General features: G+C 40.7%; 1 protein-coding gene across 1 annotated transcript in view; it reads left to right on the top strand.

Annotated features, from left to right (window-relative positions):
- Positions 1-17474, top strand: part of KCND1 (potassium voltage-gated channel subfamily D member 1) — a 127138-nt gene that overhangs the window by 25128 nt on the left and 84536 nt on the right. The window contains exon 2 of the mRNA XM_089675241.1: positions 6095-7682. Within this exon, the coding sequence (XP_089531367.1) occupies positions 6571-7682 (1112 nt within the window). The 5' untranslated portion in view covers positions 6095-6570. The remainder of the gene's footprint in view (positions 1-6094; positions 7683-17474) is intronic.

Raw genomic sequence — 17474 nt, 5'->3', positions numbered from 1 at the left:
TCACTTCAGGAATCACACTGCAGGTATTGCCGGCTGTTGCTGTCCCAGGCGGAATGTATTTGGTATCACTCCGCCTGTGACAGGAGCTGTTGCTATAAAGGAAGCATCAGCTCTGCTATCTACTGCAGCTGCATACTTCCTCTATAGCTGACTCCATTCTCAAAACTGATGCTCTGGGATAACGAGTTTGGAACCCACAGTCTGGGCTTGCCGACCCCCCCCCCCCCCATTCTAGAGCAGGAGGTCGTGGGCCACATCAGAGGGCCAGCAGTTATACACCCCTGTACTAGTATATAGGCAGTGATAGAATAATAATTTATGGGGAAAATACTTGCCATGGACAGATCAGGGCGTACTGAGGGGTGCTGGGATGAGGGAGGCTACACAATGTGAGAGGTACCTCGAGATCGATTAGCAGGTTGGTCATATATCGCAAGAAACTCAAAGTTCCTCCAATTTGGATACTGATAGCATTCGTAAAACATGTGCACACACTAATATTCATGCTTTGCTGGGTTTTTTTGCCTTCCTCTGGATCAACCGTGGGTACAGGATTATGACTCAACATGAGGCGTCAATTTTGCTGCGACGCGACGTGACACAGTGCGTGATAAGTACCAATCACTCATTGTGGCCATTTAGGAAAAGAAGGGGCTGGTAAATGTGACATAGTTACTGGAACCTTCCCCCGCTCTCCATCCTGAAGGGGGAACCTATGGTGCACAGGGAGGGTGATGGGTTTGGTGGGGGGCAATTACTGGAACTTATCCCCTGTATGGCTCCTTCTTCAGCATCTTAAAACCAGAGAGAGGGGGAGGATAAGAAGCCAGCATTCAGCTGCTGCAGAGAGAACTACGCAGGGGATCGGTTACAGTAATTGTCCCCCTACCGCGCTGATCACCCTTCCTGCCCACATCCGAGTCACCCCTCTGCCTGGGCCCCCCTTCTGGCCTGGTGGAACTCCCTTATCCATGGCCCTGACCAGGGTCACCAGAACTAATGTCCCCACTGGAAGATTTCTCTTCTATTACTGTTCTAGGAACAACCCAAAACTTGGTATTTTCTGTGGTAACAGTAAACAGAACAAACCAAGAGGGTGAATCTCCCTAACAGGGGCACAGACAGCAAAAAAACCTGACAGGTGTCCTAATCCCACTTTATCCAAAACTTTAAGATAAAGTAAAGCAGTGCTAACACCAACCCAATATTTTTTTTTGGTTCTGTGTCTCTGTTAACTTTCTTTTGGCCAGCGTGTAATAGGAAATCTCTGCAGTGAGGACAACATTTTTCTTTAGTAATGGCTAAATGGTTAGCACTTCCGCCTGGCAGTACTAGGATCATTGGTTCGAATCCCAACCACGGCACCACATGCCTAGAGTTTGCATGTTCTCCCTGTGCCTGCGTGGGTTTCCTCCGGGTACTCCGGTTTCCTCCCACACTCCAAAGACATGCTGGTAGGTGAGTTGGCTCCTATCTAAATTGGCCCTAGTATGTGTATGAATGTAAGTTAAGGACCTTAGATTGTACGCCCCTTGAGGGTTAGGGACTGATGTGAATGTGCAATATATATCTAAAGCGCTGCGTAAATTTACAGCGCTATATAAGTACCTGTAATAAATAAATAGTAATGAGGAATGATTAAACCCCTTCTTAGGGAAAATCAATAGATATCTGTACTTTATTTGAATGGAATTAATCATAGCAGTTAGTGACCCATAGACTTTTATTAAAGAGACCTATTCTAAGCAAATCGTAGCAGAAACCACAAATCAGAAGGGACTAGAAATGGTCATCTAAGAGTTCCTTATTTGGCTTTCAGAGAACTGTATCTTGGAAAGGACGGCACTGAGGTAAGGGTAATTAAATCATTACTTTGACCTCATGTTGTCCTTTCTGATGGTACATCCTAGAATTCTCCCTCAAGGAGATGAACTAAAAAAAGAGAAGTCTAAGAAAAGGTCAGAGCCAGGTGCAAAATACTCCCAGTTTCTATAAATATTAATTAAATTCAATACAGTAAAATTATACAGGTAAGTTTGAGGGCTAATTTCTGGGAAATTGCAGTAAAGGTAATATAGGGCAGTTAGCTGTAGCAAGCAGTGAAGACCTATTCTTAATTCTCTTATGTGAACTTGGAAAATGAAGCATGAAATTTGGTTGTCACCGAGCAATAACTCGGTCTTTCTTTTCTCTGGATCATAAATTAGCTGTGCTATCTTTTGCTTTGTACATGGTGCTCCCTTGGAACTCCATCTATAATAGGCAGATAAAGTGCTCTCAGCTGGCACTCCGTATCCCAAGTGACAGCCTCCCCTCCTGTGCCTGTGTCCTGATCACTCTGGCTTTGGCGGTTGACAGCTCCTAGATAGCAGTGTGTTCTGATGGAATGGGATTATTCAGACAGTGCACTGCATGGCTGGAAATAAAGAAGCTCATGCTGGGTTTTCTTCTCATATGCTGTAAAATATTTAATCTAATAACAGGCATGAGTTTCACAGTTATATAGCAAGAAATGTCCATGAAATAATGGCAAGACGGTCTATAACCCTTCTGCAAAGAAGCTGCAGAACCTGATCATGCTGTAAACCCCCGCGTTTTACAGTTTAGCAGAGTTAAGACATAGAGCGCCAGATAATTGTAGCTGTATTAGGGCACTTGCAACAGAAACAATTGAGTACTGTCTGATACTTTTTTTATTTGCTAAGACTTTGGGGTTGATTTACTAAACTGGAGAGTGCAAAATCTGGTGCAGCTCTGCATAGAAACCAATCAGCTTCCAGGTTCTATTGTCAAATAATAACTGAACAAGCTGATGTTAGAAGCAGATTGGCCACCATGCACAGCTGCAGCAGATTTTACACTCTCAAGTTTTAGTAAATCAACCCTTTTGCGTATTAGTACTGCTTAGACCTTGAAGAACTGGGTACACCCTGAAATCTTTTCCTGAAAATTTGGATGTTAGTGCAAATAAAAAAAAAACTAACAAAGATAGCACTCAAGACATAGAGCTCAATGCCATCTGTTTTTTATTCAAACAATTTTCAAAAAGCAATTTACAGATGCACAGTATAGTATACAATGCCAAATCACATAGTAGGGTAAATAAGTGATACCAAAAAAAGGAAAAGAAAAATCACACATATGATTCAACAAGTGAAAGTTGGAGGTCAGGCACAAGTGCAATCCATACATCTGAACAGGGTAAGGTTGGGCCTCAAAAACAGTCAGGGAGCCCTTGAGTAAAAAACATATCTAACAAAGCAGAAAATGAAAACAATTCAATATCCGCAATGGGGAAGGTAGAAAAGAGTGTGGGGATATCTCAGAGTAAACCAGGAAAGACCAGAGATGCTCAGTTTTACATAATAGGAGGCTCTGAGGTTTGCTCTATCCACAACAGATTAGAGATGCGCCCAAAGACACAGATGTATTCATTGAGGAGTCCTTGAAATTTTGTATTATCAGTACATGCCAGCCAACAAGTCCAGGAAGTACAGACTTTTTCAAGGTCTACATTGTCCCCTGCCACCAACATCTCCATGGCCATTATGTCATTAAGAACCTGGACCCAATCCAGGAGTGAGGGAGGAGAACTGCTCTTCCAATGATGGTAAATGGCAACTTTGACTGCCAAAAAGCAGTGTCGTAAGGCACGTTTTTTAATTTTGGATATGGGCCCAGGGATAATAAACAAAAGGGAGATTTCAGCAATGGCCTATATGTCTGAAATACATGTAGAGTGATAAAAAAGAAACACTTTCTCCGAGAACTGTGAGAGTAAATTACAACCCATATGTGAAGATAAGTGTTGACTTCCTCCCAGCATTGCCAACAAATGTTATGGGTATAGGGGTCTATATAATGCAGAACTTATACCACAAATAGATTATCTTGTAAATTCCTGGAAATGGGAAGAAATAGAGAGTTTGTGGGTGAAGATAAAACACTTCTTACAATTATCCTTTGAAAACGGAGAACCCAGGTAGGACTCCCACTTGGAAGCAAAAGGGGGTACTGCAGTGGAAGTCCCCTTTCAATATACCAAAAACCTTGAAAACTATGTGGCCAGGGACATCATCCTGTGAAAAAAGTTTCTCAAGAGGCGTACATATAGAAGATGTATGGGGGTGTGTGCTGCATTTGTACAAGGGTTCTAGTTGTGCTCTGGCAAGCCAATGTGGGAAGAGAAACAGAAGAAAAGTCTTAGTGCATATTTTAGTCGGAGTGATGGCTACAGAACTGAGGCCAACCAGTCCAGGACAGGCCTGCCACCTTAATTGCATGTAGTGCTGGACCAAAGAGAGGATTGTCAAAAATGGGAGTTAGTAGTCCTGGTCTGTGGGTCAGGCCACGAGGAACTACGATGTTGTCTGAAAGGGTCAGAGGAGGTAAAGTCAAGAAAGGAAGAGAAAATGTGGAGGGGCGATAGGAAGGGGGCCATCTGTTTTTAAATGGGGGAATACTCCACTTTATTGGTCCAAATTACAAAAACTTTTTAAGGATGCAGCCCTCCTTAATAATGTTCAATTGTGAACATAAACAGATTAAAGTTCAACTCACAGTGACTTCAAAATAGCCAATTTCTTTATAAATTTAGGCCAAAATGTGTTTTGTTACATGTTACTGCAAAAAAAAAATCCCAATAATTGTATATTAATTGGTTTGTGTAAAAGTTACAGCCTCTCTGAACTATGGTAAATATACTGGAATTTACTCAGCTTTGACACTATACTGGTAATAGCGGTGATCAGCAACTTATAGTGGGACTGTGATAGTGTGGCGGGCAATCTGGTGCTTACAGACCCTCGCTGGGAGGTACACTTACTGACTAACTGACACTGACATTAATAGTGACTCTAATACAGTGATCAGATATAACACTGTCACTGTACTAATCACACTGGCTGGGATGAGTTTAACATCACAGGGAAATCAAGGGGTTAACTGTATGCCCAACAAGTATAATATGTGCTGATTTTACTAAGAGATCAGGCTGTTTTTTCTCCCTGCTTTGCCACAAAAGACTAACTGACACTGACATTAATAGTGAATCTAATACAATGATCAGATACAACACTGTCACTGTACTAATCACACTGGCTGGGATGAGTTTAACATCACAGGGAAATCAAGTGGTTAACTGTGTGCCCAACAAGTGTAATATGTGCTGATTTTACTAAGAGATCAGGCTGTTTTTTCTCCCTGCTTTGCCACAAAACACAGTTGGCCTTGAGAGGCAAAAAGTATAAGTCAGGCCCTCTGTACATAGCCCTTTTTTCTATTTCTATTTGACTCTGTATACAAAATACTTTTCTATCACAATATAAATTTGAAGTAAATATGGGGAATCGTGATGTGATTAGTAGGAATATGCTACTGTCTACCAACAGATAGTAAGCAGCTACGCAAATAATGTTAGTGAATGAGAAGAGCGCTTTTACATATATATATCGTGCATTCACATCAGTCCCTAACCCTTAAGGGGCATACAGTCTAAGGTCCCTAATTTACATTCATACATATACATACTAAGGCCAATTTAGAGAGAATCCAATTAACCAGCGTGTCTTTGGAGTGTGGGAGGAAACTGGAGTACCCGGAGGAAACCCACACAAGCACGGGGAGAACATGCAAACTCCAGGCAGGTGGTGCCGTGGTTGTGATTTGAACCAACCCTAGTACTGCTAGGTGGAAGTGCTAACCATTTAGCCACTGTGCTGCCTTTCCTGATGTCTGGGTATTAGGGGAAGCATAGAGGTCAGAGTCCTGATATCTGTGTAGTAGGAGAAACAGAGAGATCAGTTTCACGATATCTGCATATTAGGACAGGCATAGAGATCAGAGTTCTGATGTCTGTGTATTAAGAGAAGCATACAGATCAGTGTCAAAAATGTCTGTGTATTGAGAGAAGTATAGAGGTCAGTGGGTCCTGCTGTCTTTGTTTTAGACTGGGTGGAAAAGTCTGAGTTTCATACCTTTTTTGTATAGAGGTTGGTGAATATAGCATTTGTATACAACAGCAACATTTATAAAACATGTATTATCGATATTCTTCTTCTTTTGCATATCTTATATTTTCCAAATTTGTCAACAGATCATGAACATCTTGGAAAAGAAAACTAATTAGAGACTGTGTGGGAGAAAAACACAGGAAGTTTGTGGGATGCAAACAGAGAATCCAAGAAGACATCCAAGAATCCAATAGGAAACTGAATACTAAATAAAAAAATAGGAATGGCCTTCTACATTCCGTTCAAGCCTCCATATCTGAGGAATTAGTCATCAATGAGTGGTATTCCATATCCAAAGCCTATGAGTTGTTTATTCCATTCTGATTTTCTTATACTTGGCCAGTGTTGAGTTAGAGAGTCTGAAATCCTCTTCAAGTTAATTGGACATCCTATAGGGTCATCTTGAACTTTGTATTCACTTGGCTTACAAAAGTTGGAGTTGTAAAATCAGTTCTCACAACCTTTCTGTGTTCTGGTGGCTGGCAGTTTTACCTTTTCATGGTCACACTCTGGACCAAAACACTGGACTTGTGGCTGCTGAAGACTTAGCCATTTAAGCATGGCGGCTGGAGTGGCTACTTGGCTTCCCTTTGCTCGAGCAGCAGCAGTAGGATGGCTACCTCTTGCAAAGAAGCCTATGCCAAAGCCCCCAAGCGACAAAGGGAAAAAAAGTGATGAAATACTTGTGGTGAATGTTAGTGGCCGGAGGTTCCAGACATGGAAAAATACTCTGGACCGATATCCAGACACCTTACTGGGCAGCACGGAGAAAGAATTCTTCTTCAACCAAGAGACACAGGAATATTTTTTTGATCGTGATCCTGAAATGTTTAGGCACATTCTTAATTTCTACCGGACAGGCAAGTTACATTATCCTCGACATGAATGCATCCAAGCTTTTGATGAAGAGCTGTCATTCTATGGTATTATCCCAGAGATTATAGGAGACTGTTGTCTAGAAGAATATCGCGACCGCAAAAAAGAAAATCTGGAGAGGTTAGCGGAGGACACTGAAGCTGAAACAGCTAGCGATGCCCCTCTCCCTCCCAACAGCACTTTTCGTCAGCGATTGTGGAGGGCTTTTGAAAATCCTCATACCAGCACTATGGCCCTTGTTTTCTACTATGTTACTGGGTTTTTCATCGCTGTGTCAGTGATTGCCAATGTGGTGGAGACAGTGCCTTGTCGTCCACCAACTGGACGCCTAAAGGAGCTGCCCTGTGGAGAGAAATACCAGTTAGCCTTTGTCTGCATGGATACAGCCTGTGTCCTTATATTCACTTTTGAGTACCTCATGCGACTTTTTGCAGCCCCAAGCCGTTGTAAGTTCATGCGCAGTGTTATGAGCATCATAGACGTGGTGGCCATAATGCCATATTACATTGGCCTGGTCATGCCAAACGAGAATGTGAGTGGTGCCTTTGTGACATTACGTGTTTTCCGAGTCTTCCGGATCTTCAAATTCTCCCGGCACTCTCAGGGGCTTCGGATCCTTGGGTACACCTTGAAGAGCTGTGCCTCTGAACTTGGCTTCCTTCTGTTCTCCCTCACCATGGCCATTATCATTTTTGCCACTGTGATGTTCTACGCCGAGAAGGGGACAAGTAAAACGAAGTTCACCAGCATTCCTGCTGCCTTCTGGTACACCATTGTTACTATGACAACACTGGGGTGAGCCATGTGACTTTTTATTTGCCTTGATTTGATTATTGCTAAGGCAACCCAAGAGTGGGCCATGTGATCTTTCCCATGAAAGATACCAGAGTTACTATGACAATTCTAGGATGAGTCACTAGATACCATGAACATGTTGGGATGTTTCTCAGGGGGACGTGCTGTATAAAGCAATTATTAGTCAACTGTGAAAAATAGTGTTGTTGTGCATTAAAAGCCTACACAATCTAGGCTTCTGTACTGCCAAGTGGCCATTATTCTTTCTGTAACTATGTGTAGGAGGGTACTATTTCCAGAAACAGTGTGTCACAGTAGCACCAAGTGCCCTGTAGTTATGGCAGGGCTTGGGAAGTCAATTTTTATCCAGATGATTTTTTCCCTTTTTTTAGATTGTGGGTGTACAAAGTATCAGACTTTATATAAATGTAAGAATGTTCACTGCTAACTCTATATTGAATGAAATAGGTAACATAAGCATTATATGTTTTATGTCTAATGTAAACTCAGGAACCACACTCTACCTATAACATTAATATCAATTCAGTGTGGATGGATATGTGAACTGCTGCATTTCTTACTCTTTTCCTACATATGACCTTTATAAAAAAAACCTACAATATAGGTTACCTTCATAAGAGCCACAAATGCATTTCATAACTATATATAATCAAAGGTTCCTACATCTATTCAAACATTGATATTTGTCCTTGAACATAAATTCATTATTAAGCTATGTTCTGGATATAGTTCTCTGATATCAAACATTTAAAGCATAAGTGCACTTTGAAATAAAAAATCAGTACTGCTCCTACCAAGCATCTGCAGCCAAAAAAAAAAAAATCTCAGTAGGGCCCTGTACTTCTGTGATACAGAGAAAAGTCTTTGTAATTCCAGAGGCAATGCAGTGTTTATCAGCTACGGAACTCCATAACTATGAATTAGGCACATGTGCCAAGATTGGAATTGGTAAGACTATCCTTGGCTCATGCTCCCAATTCTAATGGAGTAACAGAGTCCCAAGGCTGGTAAAGAACCTATTTTTTTTATATCACAGAGGTACAATGTCCTGCTGAGTTATTTTAGTGTGGGTGGGAGAAGTAAGATTGATTTTTTTGCCCTAAAGTGCACTGATCCTTTAAGGATAACCTTTTACTATAAAACTATGTAAGTAGCCTTAACTGGTTGTTTTTAAAGGCGCAAGCTCAGGGTTATCATGCTCATTTGTGTTTTTATTAAATTGAGCAACTGACCCAGAAAAATAATATATCTTTGGATTCACAACTTTACTGTGGTACTCTTACTCTGGGCTAGTTACAAGTTCAGAATGACAGCCATGCTTGCCACCTTTAAAAGCAAGTCTGTAAACGAAGCTCCTGTATTCAACACACTGCTGTGCATTTTCATGGCCTCAGCATCAGGGCTTTCCAAAGGATTAGGAAACCGGCAACGGCAGGGATTTAGCTAACTGGAGAGCCAGGTTCATAAGATGAATGGATGAAAGGCAAAACTGCACAGTGGGTACACTCTGTCCCCTGAGTCATTTTGAATACTAAATTTTCATGTTTGACTGGAGTGTACTTTTTCAAAAAAAAGCCCAGTAGGCTTAAAATAATTCTCTTTAAAACTCGTGAATGACACTGGAGCCTAAGAAAAGATTATGGAAATAATGAAAGATATTTAATGTCATATTTCAGCAACATGCACAGGAAAAGGCCTGGCTCCATTTCTTAATTCATTCCGAAATGTGACCCAGATGAAAATGCTGAAGGTATAATGTCATAATTGCTCTGGAGATGTACAAATCATGTCCAAGGCATTTTTGAAGGAAATGTATCTTCTAGTCATTTTTGGTTTAATAAATCTCTCTAAACAACTCAGTGTCAAAGCGCTCTCCCCTAGGTCATCATTTCATTACACATAGTAACTGGGAGACTGATAGAGAATGAGTTACAGCCAGTAAAATGACCTTGCAGTGATAACTCTGATAAACCTCTGTGTTCGCAGTGCAGGGGTTAACATCAACGTCCATACTCCATTACACAGCTGAATAACAATATGCTGCGGTAATGCATGATGTTGCAACGTAGGGAAAAACAATGGTAAATACTAATGCAATAACAAAACATTACTGAAATCCTCTATTGCGGAGCTGTAACACATCCGTTGCTATGCTTATTTCTCTATTATGCTGATATATATATATATGGTAAATTCTATTAAATGTCTGGGTATAACATATCTATGTGGGAGCAGAGGCATAATTAAAGGGTAGGTACAGTTTCAAGAAAATAAATCCCTGTATGGCAGTCAGAATGCCTACTTGCTTGCATCTAAGATTTCTACGTCCATTTTAAATTTTGATGAGGATGGCAAATGGAAGTGAGTTACCGGGATTATTTTAAAGTAACCGTGTCCAGGAAAAATTAGGGCAAACAAGTGCAAAGGAAGACATTATACTTTAGAGGCCTGTGTGTCATACCTCCCCTCTATTCCAGTGCTGCAGCTTCTGTCGCTGACTTCCACATTTAACACATCCAGAAGTGTACAGATGTGGTTCCACCATTTGACTCTTATATAGGCCATACATGGGTAAAATGAATTTTCTTTAGAAAATCAGAAATGTCATGCATTTTGTAATCCAATGGAGCCACCATTGATTTCAAAATTCGACCAGCCAAGCCTTTAATTTAACCTCATGTTACTACAGAAAAGAATTTTCGTGGCCAAGAATTTTCTTTTCTTTCCAGGTTACAGCTGATGTTCATTTCCTTTTCAATTACATTTCTCGCATGATTCTTCGATCATTGATTAGAAATTTGTTTTTCAAAAAATTTCCACTATGCCCGATCACCACATTAGATGGTCGTTTGAAAATCGGCCGTTGATGTGGCCCACTAATGGTGCGAAACTCGAACGAAAATTCTTAGAAAAGACTTTTGAAAGAAAATTTGTTCGGAAGTCGACCCATGTATGGCCAGCTTTACTGTATGTCAATACAGTACTTAACAGTGTCATAGGAATCATGTGATGGAAGTAAGCACATGGCTGGGCACACAGGCATCCGACACTTCCGGAATTGTTCAATCCTGACGACACTAGCAGAGAAAGGTGTTTATACACAGTATCTTCTTTTCTAATAATTTTTGACAAAATTTTGAGTATACATACAATACAAATGCAAACTGTGTACAGCCCATGAACAAACATAACAATGGTAACAATAAAGAACAAATAAAGAGGTTTTATCCCCCAGATGGCAACAATCCCTGACTTGTCAGGCTACGTCCAAATGAGTACGTCCAGGGGTTATAAAGGTATGTTTTTTTTCAGGACACCTGCATTTTTATTTTTACCTCAACGGGGTTGTTTTAAGAAAACTGCCCCTAACTAGGTGCCTAATTTCTCAGAGATTGCAATCCCCCTAATAGGTCACAATGTGTATGGCAGCTAGATACCTTAGCTTCATGCATGATAGTGGTTAATCAAAAAGATTTCTTATTGCCCATAGCAAACAATCAGCATCCACAATGTTGGAGTTAATACTGAAACCAGGATTCTCACTGGTGATGGCAGCAAGAGATTTTTTTATAAGAAAACCTTTCAAGCATGCATTCCCTTGTGACAAACCTGGAAATAACCCTATCTCTCTTTTGGCAAGGTCACAACACAAGAGCTGTTCTTGCAGTTGCAAGTTTAATGTCTGAGATCTTGTCAGACAGGTGATCTTCTCCTTAAAAAAAAAGCTGTGTATCTGGCAGATTCAGAGTGTTCGGGGCTGACCATAGCTTGTATGGAACCCTAAGCAGAAATGTACTCATTTTGTAATCATTACCCAACCTATGGAACTGTTACATGACCTCCTGTATCATGATTACATTTTTCCATTATTCCCACTGTACGCAGTACAAGTTTCAGTGGATGTAGGATGGCTTCAATAAATCATGGAGGAGAAGGAGAGGATTGGAAGAGGGAAACAGGATAGGGAGAAGCTGCCTAAACAGAACTAGAGTAGACTTCTAGAAATACACATACGGTATATGTTACTTTAACAAAATCCTGAAGGTAACCTGTACAGAGAGAGTATAGATGTCACCTGTTCTTGCTTGTTGTCTGACTATCACGTTGATACAATGGCTTCAATACCCTTTTGGGTCTCTGATCTGCAACAAGTGTACAGATCCACAGCATTGACTCCAGCTAACCCTGACTTATTAAGATCTGCATGCTAGTTTGAGGTCAATTAAAAAGAAGATACTGAAGCCAGAGATAACTATGCAGCTTGCAGTTTCAGAAGGAGATCACCAATGGTGGCATCCACATGTCTCCAATTACATATTATCTTTAGATTTCAATCTGTTTATTAAAATTTTTATTTAGGACAAACATATGTTCCATCACTTTAGCTTCTACGAAACAGAACAAACATTACACAGAGAAACATAAATTAACATCATCCAGATATAGGGCAAGGATACAATGCATAGTTATCAATGGCAACATTTGTTCTTATCAAACGCACCCAATAAACCATTCAAACATCATAGACCCTAAAACACAATACTCACAGCATAGCAAGATGTGAACCAAATCACATCAAGACCCTGCAAGGCCACAGCAACAAACAGGGGCGGACTGACAACTCATGGGGCCCCCGGGCAATAGGGGATCATGGGGCCCCTGTGTCCTTGCCCAAGCTCAAAAAAGCCTATGAAAAAGGTACCAGGGGCATCTCATGGGGCCCCCTACTGACCCCGGGCCCTCGGGCAGTGCCTGAGTTTCCAAATGGTCAGTCTGCCCCTGGCTACAAAGCAATTGTACAGGTGTGATTATCCTTAGATAGGCACAACTAAAGTTAATGTTCACTAGAGTAAAGTTGGATCAAATCCAACAAAAAAAGAGAAAGATCAGCAGAGGGAAAGAAAAGAATAGAAAAGGAAGGGAAAGAGAAGAAAGGAGGGTGTTCCAACAGCCGAAGAGACACAGGGGCCCGCCCACTTCAGTCCATGGGGGAGATATACTGAATACAGGATTTCTTTAAATAAGACCAAGTAAATATAGCAGAAAAAAATGTGCATTGCTATATTATTTATAAATCAGTAAATGCATTTAAAACTCTACTTGAATAGATATATTTAAGGTTTTTTTTATATTATCTTTCTGTAATTTCCTACACAGCAAATATCAGACTAAAAATGGCAGTGCGAGCTTTGGTGCATGCTGCTGCTACTCTAGCAAAAAGATGCAATACTGAATGGTGATGTTACTAGCCTGCTATACATTGTAAATGCAGGAGTGTGTAAATCATAACTGACTAAAATACAAATATTTCGGAAGGTACACTAAGTCACATATATGTATTTCAATGGTTTAGACTTAGAGCATAATTTAAAACACTTCTATGCAATATTTATATTATATCCTGTGCTAATATATGTAAATATAAAAAACAAAACAGGAAAACAAACTTTTTGCATGCAAGTGCAAAGCCAGATATTACCTCTTCAAAGTAAACAACTACTACAAATATTGCATATGTTTTTGTTTACTTTAAAGAAGTAATATCTGGCTTTGCACTTGCATGAAAAAAGTTTGTGTTATATTCAAATATTTATATTCGCACAGGATATACTATGAATATTGCATATGTGTTTTTTTATTTATATAGTATTTAGTAAGGTGGAGGAGAGTGTGCCACCAGCCATAGCCCTGAAGAAGGAGGCCATATTAAACTCCTAAAGACTCAATTAGCAGACCATACAAAGAGAAAGAGATGTGAGGACAGGTCATGGCTGTTGTGAGCATACAGCCCATAAAACAAAGCAAAATATGGCAGTTAAGACCCCAGAGAGCTCAGAGCCATTGAAGTCTCCCTTGCCTTTGAAAATGCAACCCATGGGTATAACTGTGTACCAAAATGTGACTTTCTCTAAAGAGGCTAAGCATTGAACAGAGCATCTCTGCTTGTTCTGTATTTAAGTACAAGTCAATGCAGTGTCTGTTATTGTTCTATATTATGTGCAGTTTTGAAGGAAAAATTACTGCTTTATATAAATTTCACTGAAGGCTTGATGGCTACTATGCTAGCGCGAAACTGGCAGGCTAACAAAAACCCTATATCTGCTCTAACCAGACACATTAAGGTTCATGTTCAAAGACAGTTCAAAATACAGGTTCTGCAGTACAAAATGGAGCTCCACTGTTTCTGCAACAATGTATCTACTATGCAGGACAGTTGGTATTGACTGTGGTGCTGGGGGAAATTATGTGGAATCCAAATGCTGTCTGGTTATTCTATAGCAGGGGTCTCCAAACTTTCTAAACAAAGGGCCGGTTTACTGTCCTTCAGACTTTAGGAGGGCCGGAGTGGCCAGTGGGAGTAGTATATCTCCCAGCGTCAGTAGGAGTAAAAAAAAAAATGACATAGTGCTTGTAGTCAGTGGAAGGTGGGGAATAGGGGGAATAGTGTACAGCCATTGGTATTAGTTAAAGGAACAGTGCCCCATCATTGGTACTATTGGGAGGAATAGTGCCCCATTATTGCTATCAGTGGGAGGAACAGTGCCACATCATCAGTGACAGTGGGAGGAATAGTGCCCCATCATTGGTGTCAGTGGGAGGAATAGCGCCCCATCATTGGTGTCAGAGGGTAGAATAGTGCCCCATCATTGGTGTCAAGGGGAGGAATAGTGTCCCATCATTGGTGTCAGTGGGATGAATAGTGCCCCATCATTGGTGTCAGGGGGTAGAATAGTGCCCCATCATTGGTGTCAGGGGGTAGAATAGTGCCCCATCATTGGTGTCAGGGGGAGGAATAGTGCCCCATCATTGGTGTCAGTGGGATGAATAGTGCCCCATCATTGGTGTCAGAGGGAGGAATAGTGCCCCATCATTGGTGTCAGGGGGACAAATAATACCCCATCATTGGTATCAGAGGAAGAAATAGTGCCCCATCCTTGGTATTAGTTGGAGGAATAGTGCCCCACCCTTGGTATTTATTGGAGGAATAGCACCTAATTGTTTATATCAGTAGGAAGAATTGTGCCCCATCATTGATGTCAGTGGAAGGAAAAATGACCCATAGTTGGTGCCAGTGGAAGAAATGGTGCCTCCTTGTTGATGTCAGTGGGAAGAATAGTACCTTGAGGGCTGGGTAGAGGCAGGCAAAGGGCCGAAATTTGGGAACCCCTATTCTATAGCAAGGAAACCCTCCCAAGCCAACATAACGAAAGATAAGCAGGCACCAAGAGCTCATACCTTTTGTGTTGTAACTAGTAGCATTCCCGTTCCTAAGCTGTAATTGGCCTACGCTGTCTGCAGTGGTTGATGAGTGCTGGTTGGGGGGCGACTAAACTCAGATTGTGGAGAGGGAAGCTGCCATTTGCAAATTGCGTATACAAAATTATTGCTACAAATTCAAATAATTGGGTTCGCACAATATCTGTTTGCTACCATCTTCATTTGTAGTGTTTTTATTTTAGCTGTAGTATTTGATCACCCTTTCTCCTTAGCATGTCATAGCTAAGCTGGATTTTCACTTATCCTGGTCTATGTAGGCTGTTAGTATTAGTTTGCAGTATATAGCAGAGAGGGCAGATTCAGCATTCTAAAGGTGTCAGGTCCTGAACTGTGGGTTCTCCCACTGCAGTTACTGGAAGTAAGAGTATTGATAGGATATAGTGAGCTCTATCAACACGGTGAAGGGTGATTATATGGAAAGTCCAGTCCTGCAATAATTGGTGCCTGTATCTTAAAGTAGAAGTAAAGGCAAAACTGTTTTTTAATTTTGGATAGAGTGGGGGGGGTTATAGATCTTGTATAGCCGCTTCTCCAGACCTACATCATTGGAGATGGAGAAGAGAAAATCATTTGGAACTTTAAATGTGCCCTAATGGGTATATACAACACATTACCAATAAAATATAAAGCTTTGTTACATCATTAAAAAGATCATTCAAATAATGCGAAAAGCTGAACATTAGATGTCATATCTTTTAAGGTATACAGAGGCATGTTTGCAATTCCAGCAATGGAGTGATAGATATGATCTGTTATTCTTTAGCAGGATAAAGTCTGCAGCAAAGAACATTAGGATACTGTACTGGGCCGATCAGTAAATACTAGGCAGACTTGGAGTTATCAACAAAATCTTGATGGATTTCAAATATTTGCATCAACAATCCTGCAAAATCTCCATATTAAAATACAATAAACGGAAACTACTTATATCATGTTATTTATGCTTTTTCTTCACTTTTACAAAGCACTTGAGTGGAAAGCTTTCTGTAAATGATGTTCCTCCAATTGCGTTCAGCTCTCACTCTGGGACAGCTTTGAAGGGCATCACCACCAAAAAGTGATATTTCAGTTTTGTGTAGTTTATGGCAAGCTTCATCACATTTTGCCTTCTTTCTGGGGAAAACCAAAGGTGAGATCCCCCACCACCATTCCTACCAATTTACTGTGACCATTACAAAGCCATGTGATAGTGTTAGGCTCACAGAATCCACTTGCAAGAGAGTGACACATTCATTATTTCACAGCAGGGTTGAATGGAGATACAAATTGCATCAGAGAAGTATCCTGGAGACCCCGTAAAACATAGACAGATAGAGGGCAATTCAATTCATTGTTGTCCCCCCCAAAACCAAGATGTCAGTTTGGGTAGAACTGAGCTATATTATATATCAGACTTAAAATCCTTTTTTTTTTTTAAGGCAGAGGGCAAACTGCAACACCCTATGTTATCCAGTCAGCATGCATCATTCATTGATGTTAGTACTCTATTCTGATGACAGGTAAAATCTGGTTACTACAGCACCTCTGTGCTTTTTTTACCAGGTTATTAAGTCCTATTGTATTACAGCATCCAGGAACTGGGCTCACGTACAGCCCGTGTTACTTCTAAATGGAGAGATGAAGTGACATTTATCCAATTAGTAAAGGATTCCTGGAGGAAGGGGCATCTAACTAGAATAACCACGCGTACTCTAGCTGCAAAAATCAATATATTACCACCATTGTGTTAAACGGCAGAAAGACGATTCATACCAATTTAGGTATCCTTGGTTTTTAAGCTCATTGGCTCCCTTTGCTTTTGATAAGTCTTTGACCCTTTCATTGTCCTTTGTTCCTTTCAATAATAACTGTTCAGTCAATGCTGTGTTATTATCTGAGATGGAAGTGTATTAGCCCATATCATTGGTTAATTCGAAATGAACATTTTATGTTACTAACATATTCATCAATCATGTCATTTGTCTGTGCGGAGAGATGTGAGAGGAATATAATTCAATGGGGTTGATTTACTAAAACTGGAGTGCAAAATCTGGTGAAGCTCTACACTGAGGTTAAAAGCCGATTGGCTACTGTTCACATCTAACCAGATTTTGCACTCTCCAGTTTTAGTAAATCAATTTCAATGTGTTTTCATGACACACATTAAACCTGATCATTCAAAAAAAAAAAACTTTTCCCTTGCAAGGCACTGTCATAATGTGCTAGACAGGGCATCGCATACTAGCACATTATGTGAAACTTACATTAACCCCTTGACGCCGACCGTACGCAAATATGCAGCTTCTCAGCAGCTGGGTCTTGATGCCGAGCAACCGCATATTTGCATACCATTTAAAAACATATATGTGCTGAGAACGCGCGCTTCCAGCACATGTCAGTGTCTCACAGAAATATCCCGATCTCCCCTTGTGATCGGGACCTTTTCCGATCATGTGACCGCCGTGACAGCGAATCATGGCGGTCACATGACCCTAAAACCCCGGTGTCTGAAAC

This window comes from Staurois parvus, unplaced genomic scaffold, assembly GCF_062004578.1.
Source record: "Staurois parvus isolate SC_StPar_1 unplaced genomic scaffold, SC_StPar_1.0 ptg000154l, whole genome shotgun sequence".
Lineage (NCBI taxonomy): Eukaryota > Metazoa > Chordata > Amphibia > Anura > Ranidae > Staurois > Staurois parvus.
This window is presented reverse-complemented; position numbering and strand designations above follow the sequence as displayed.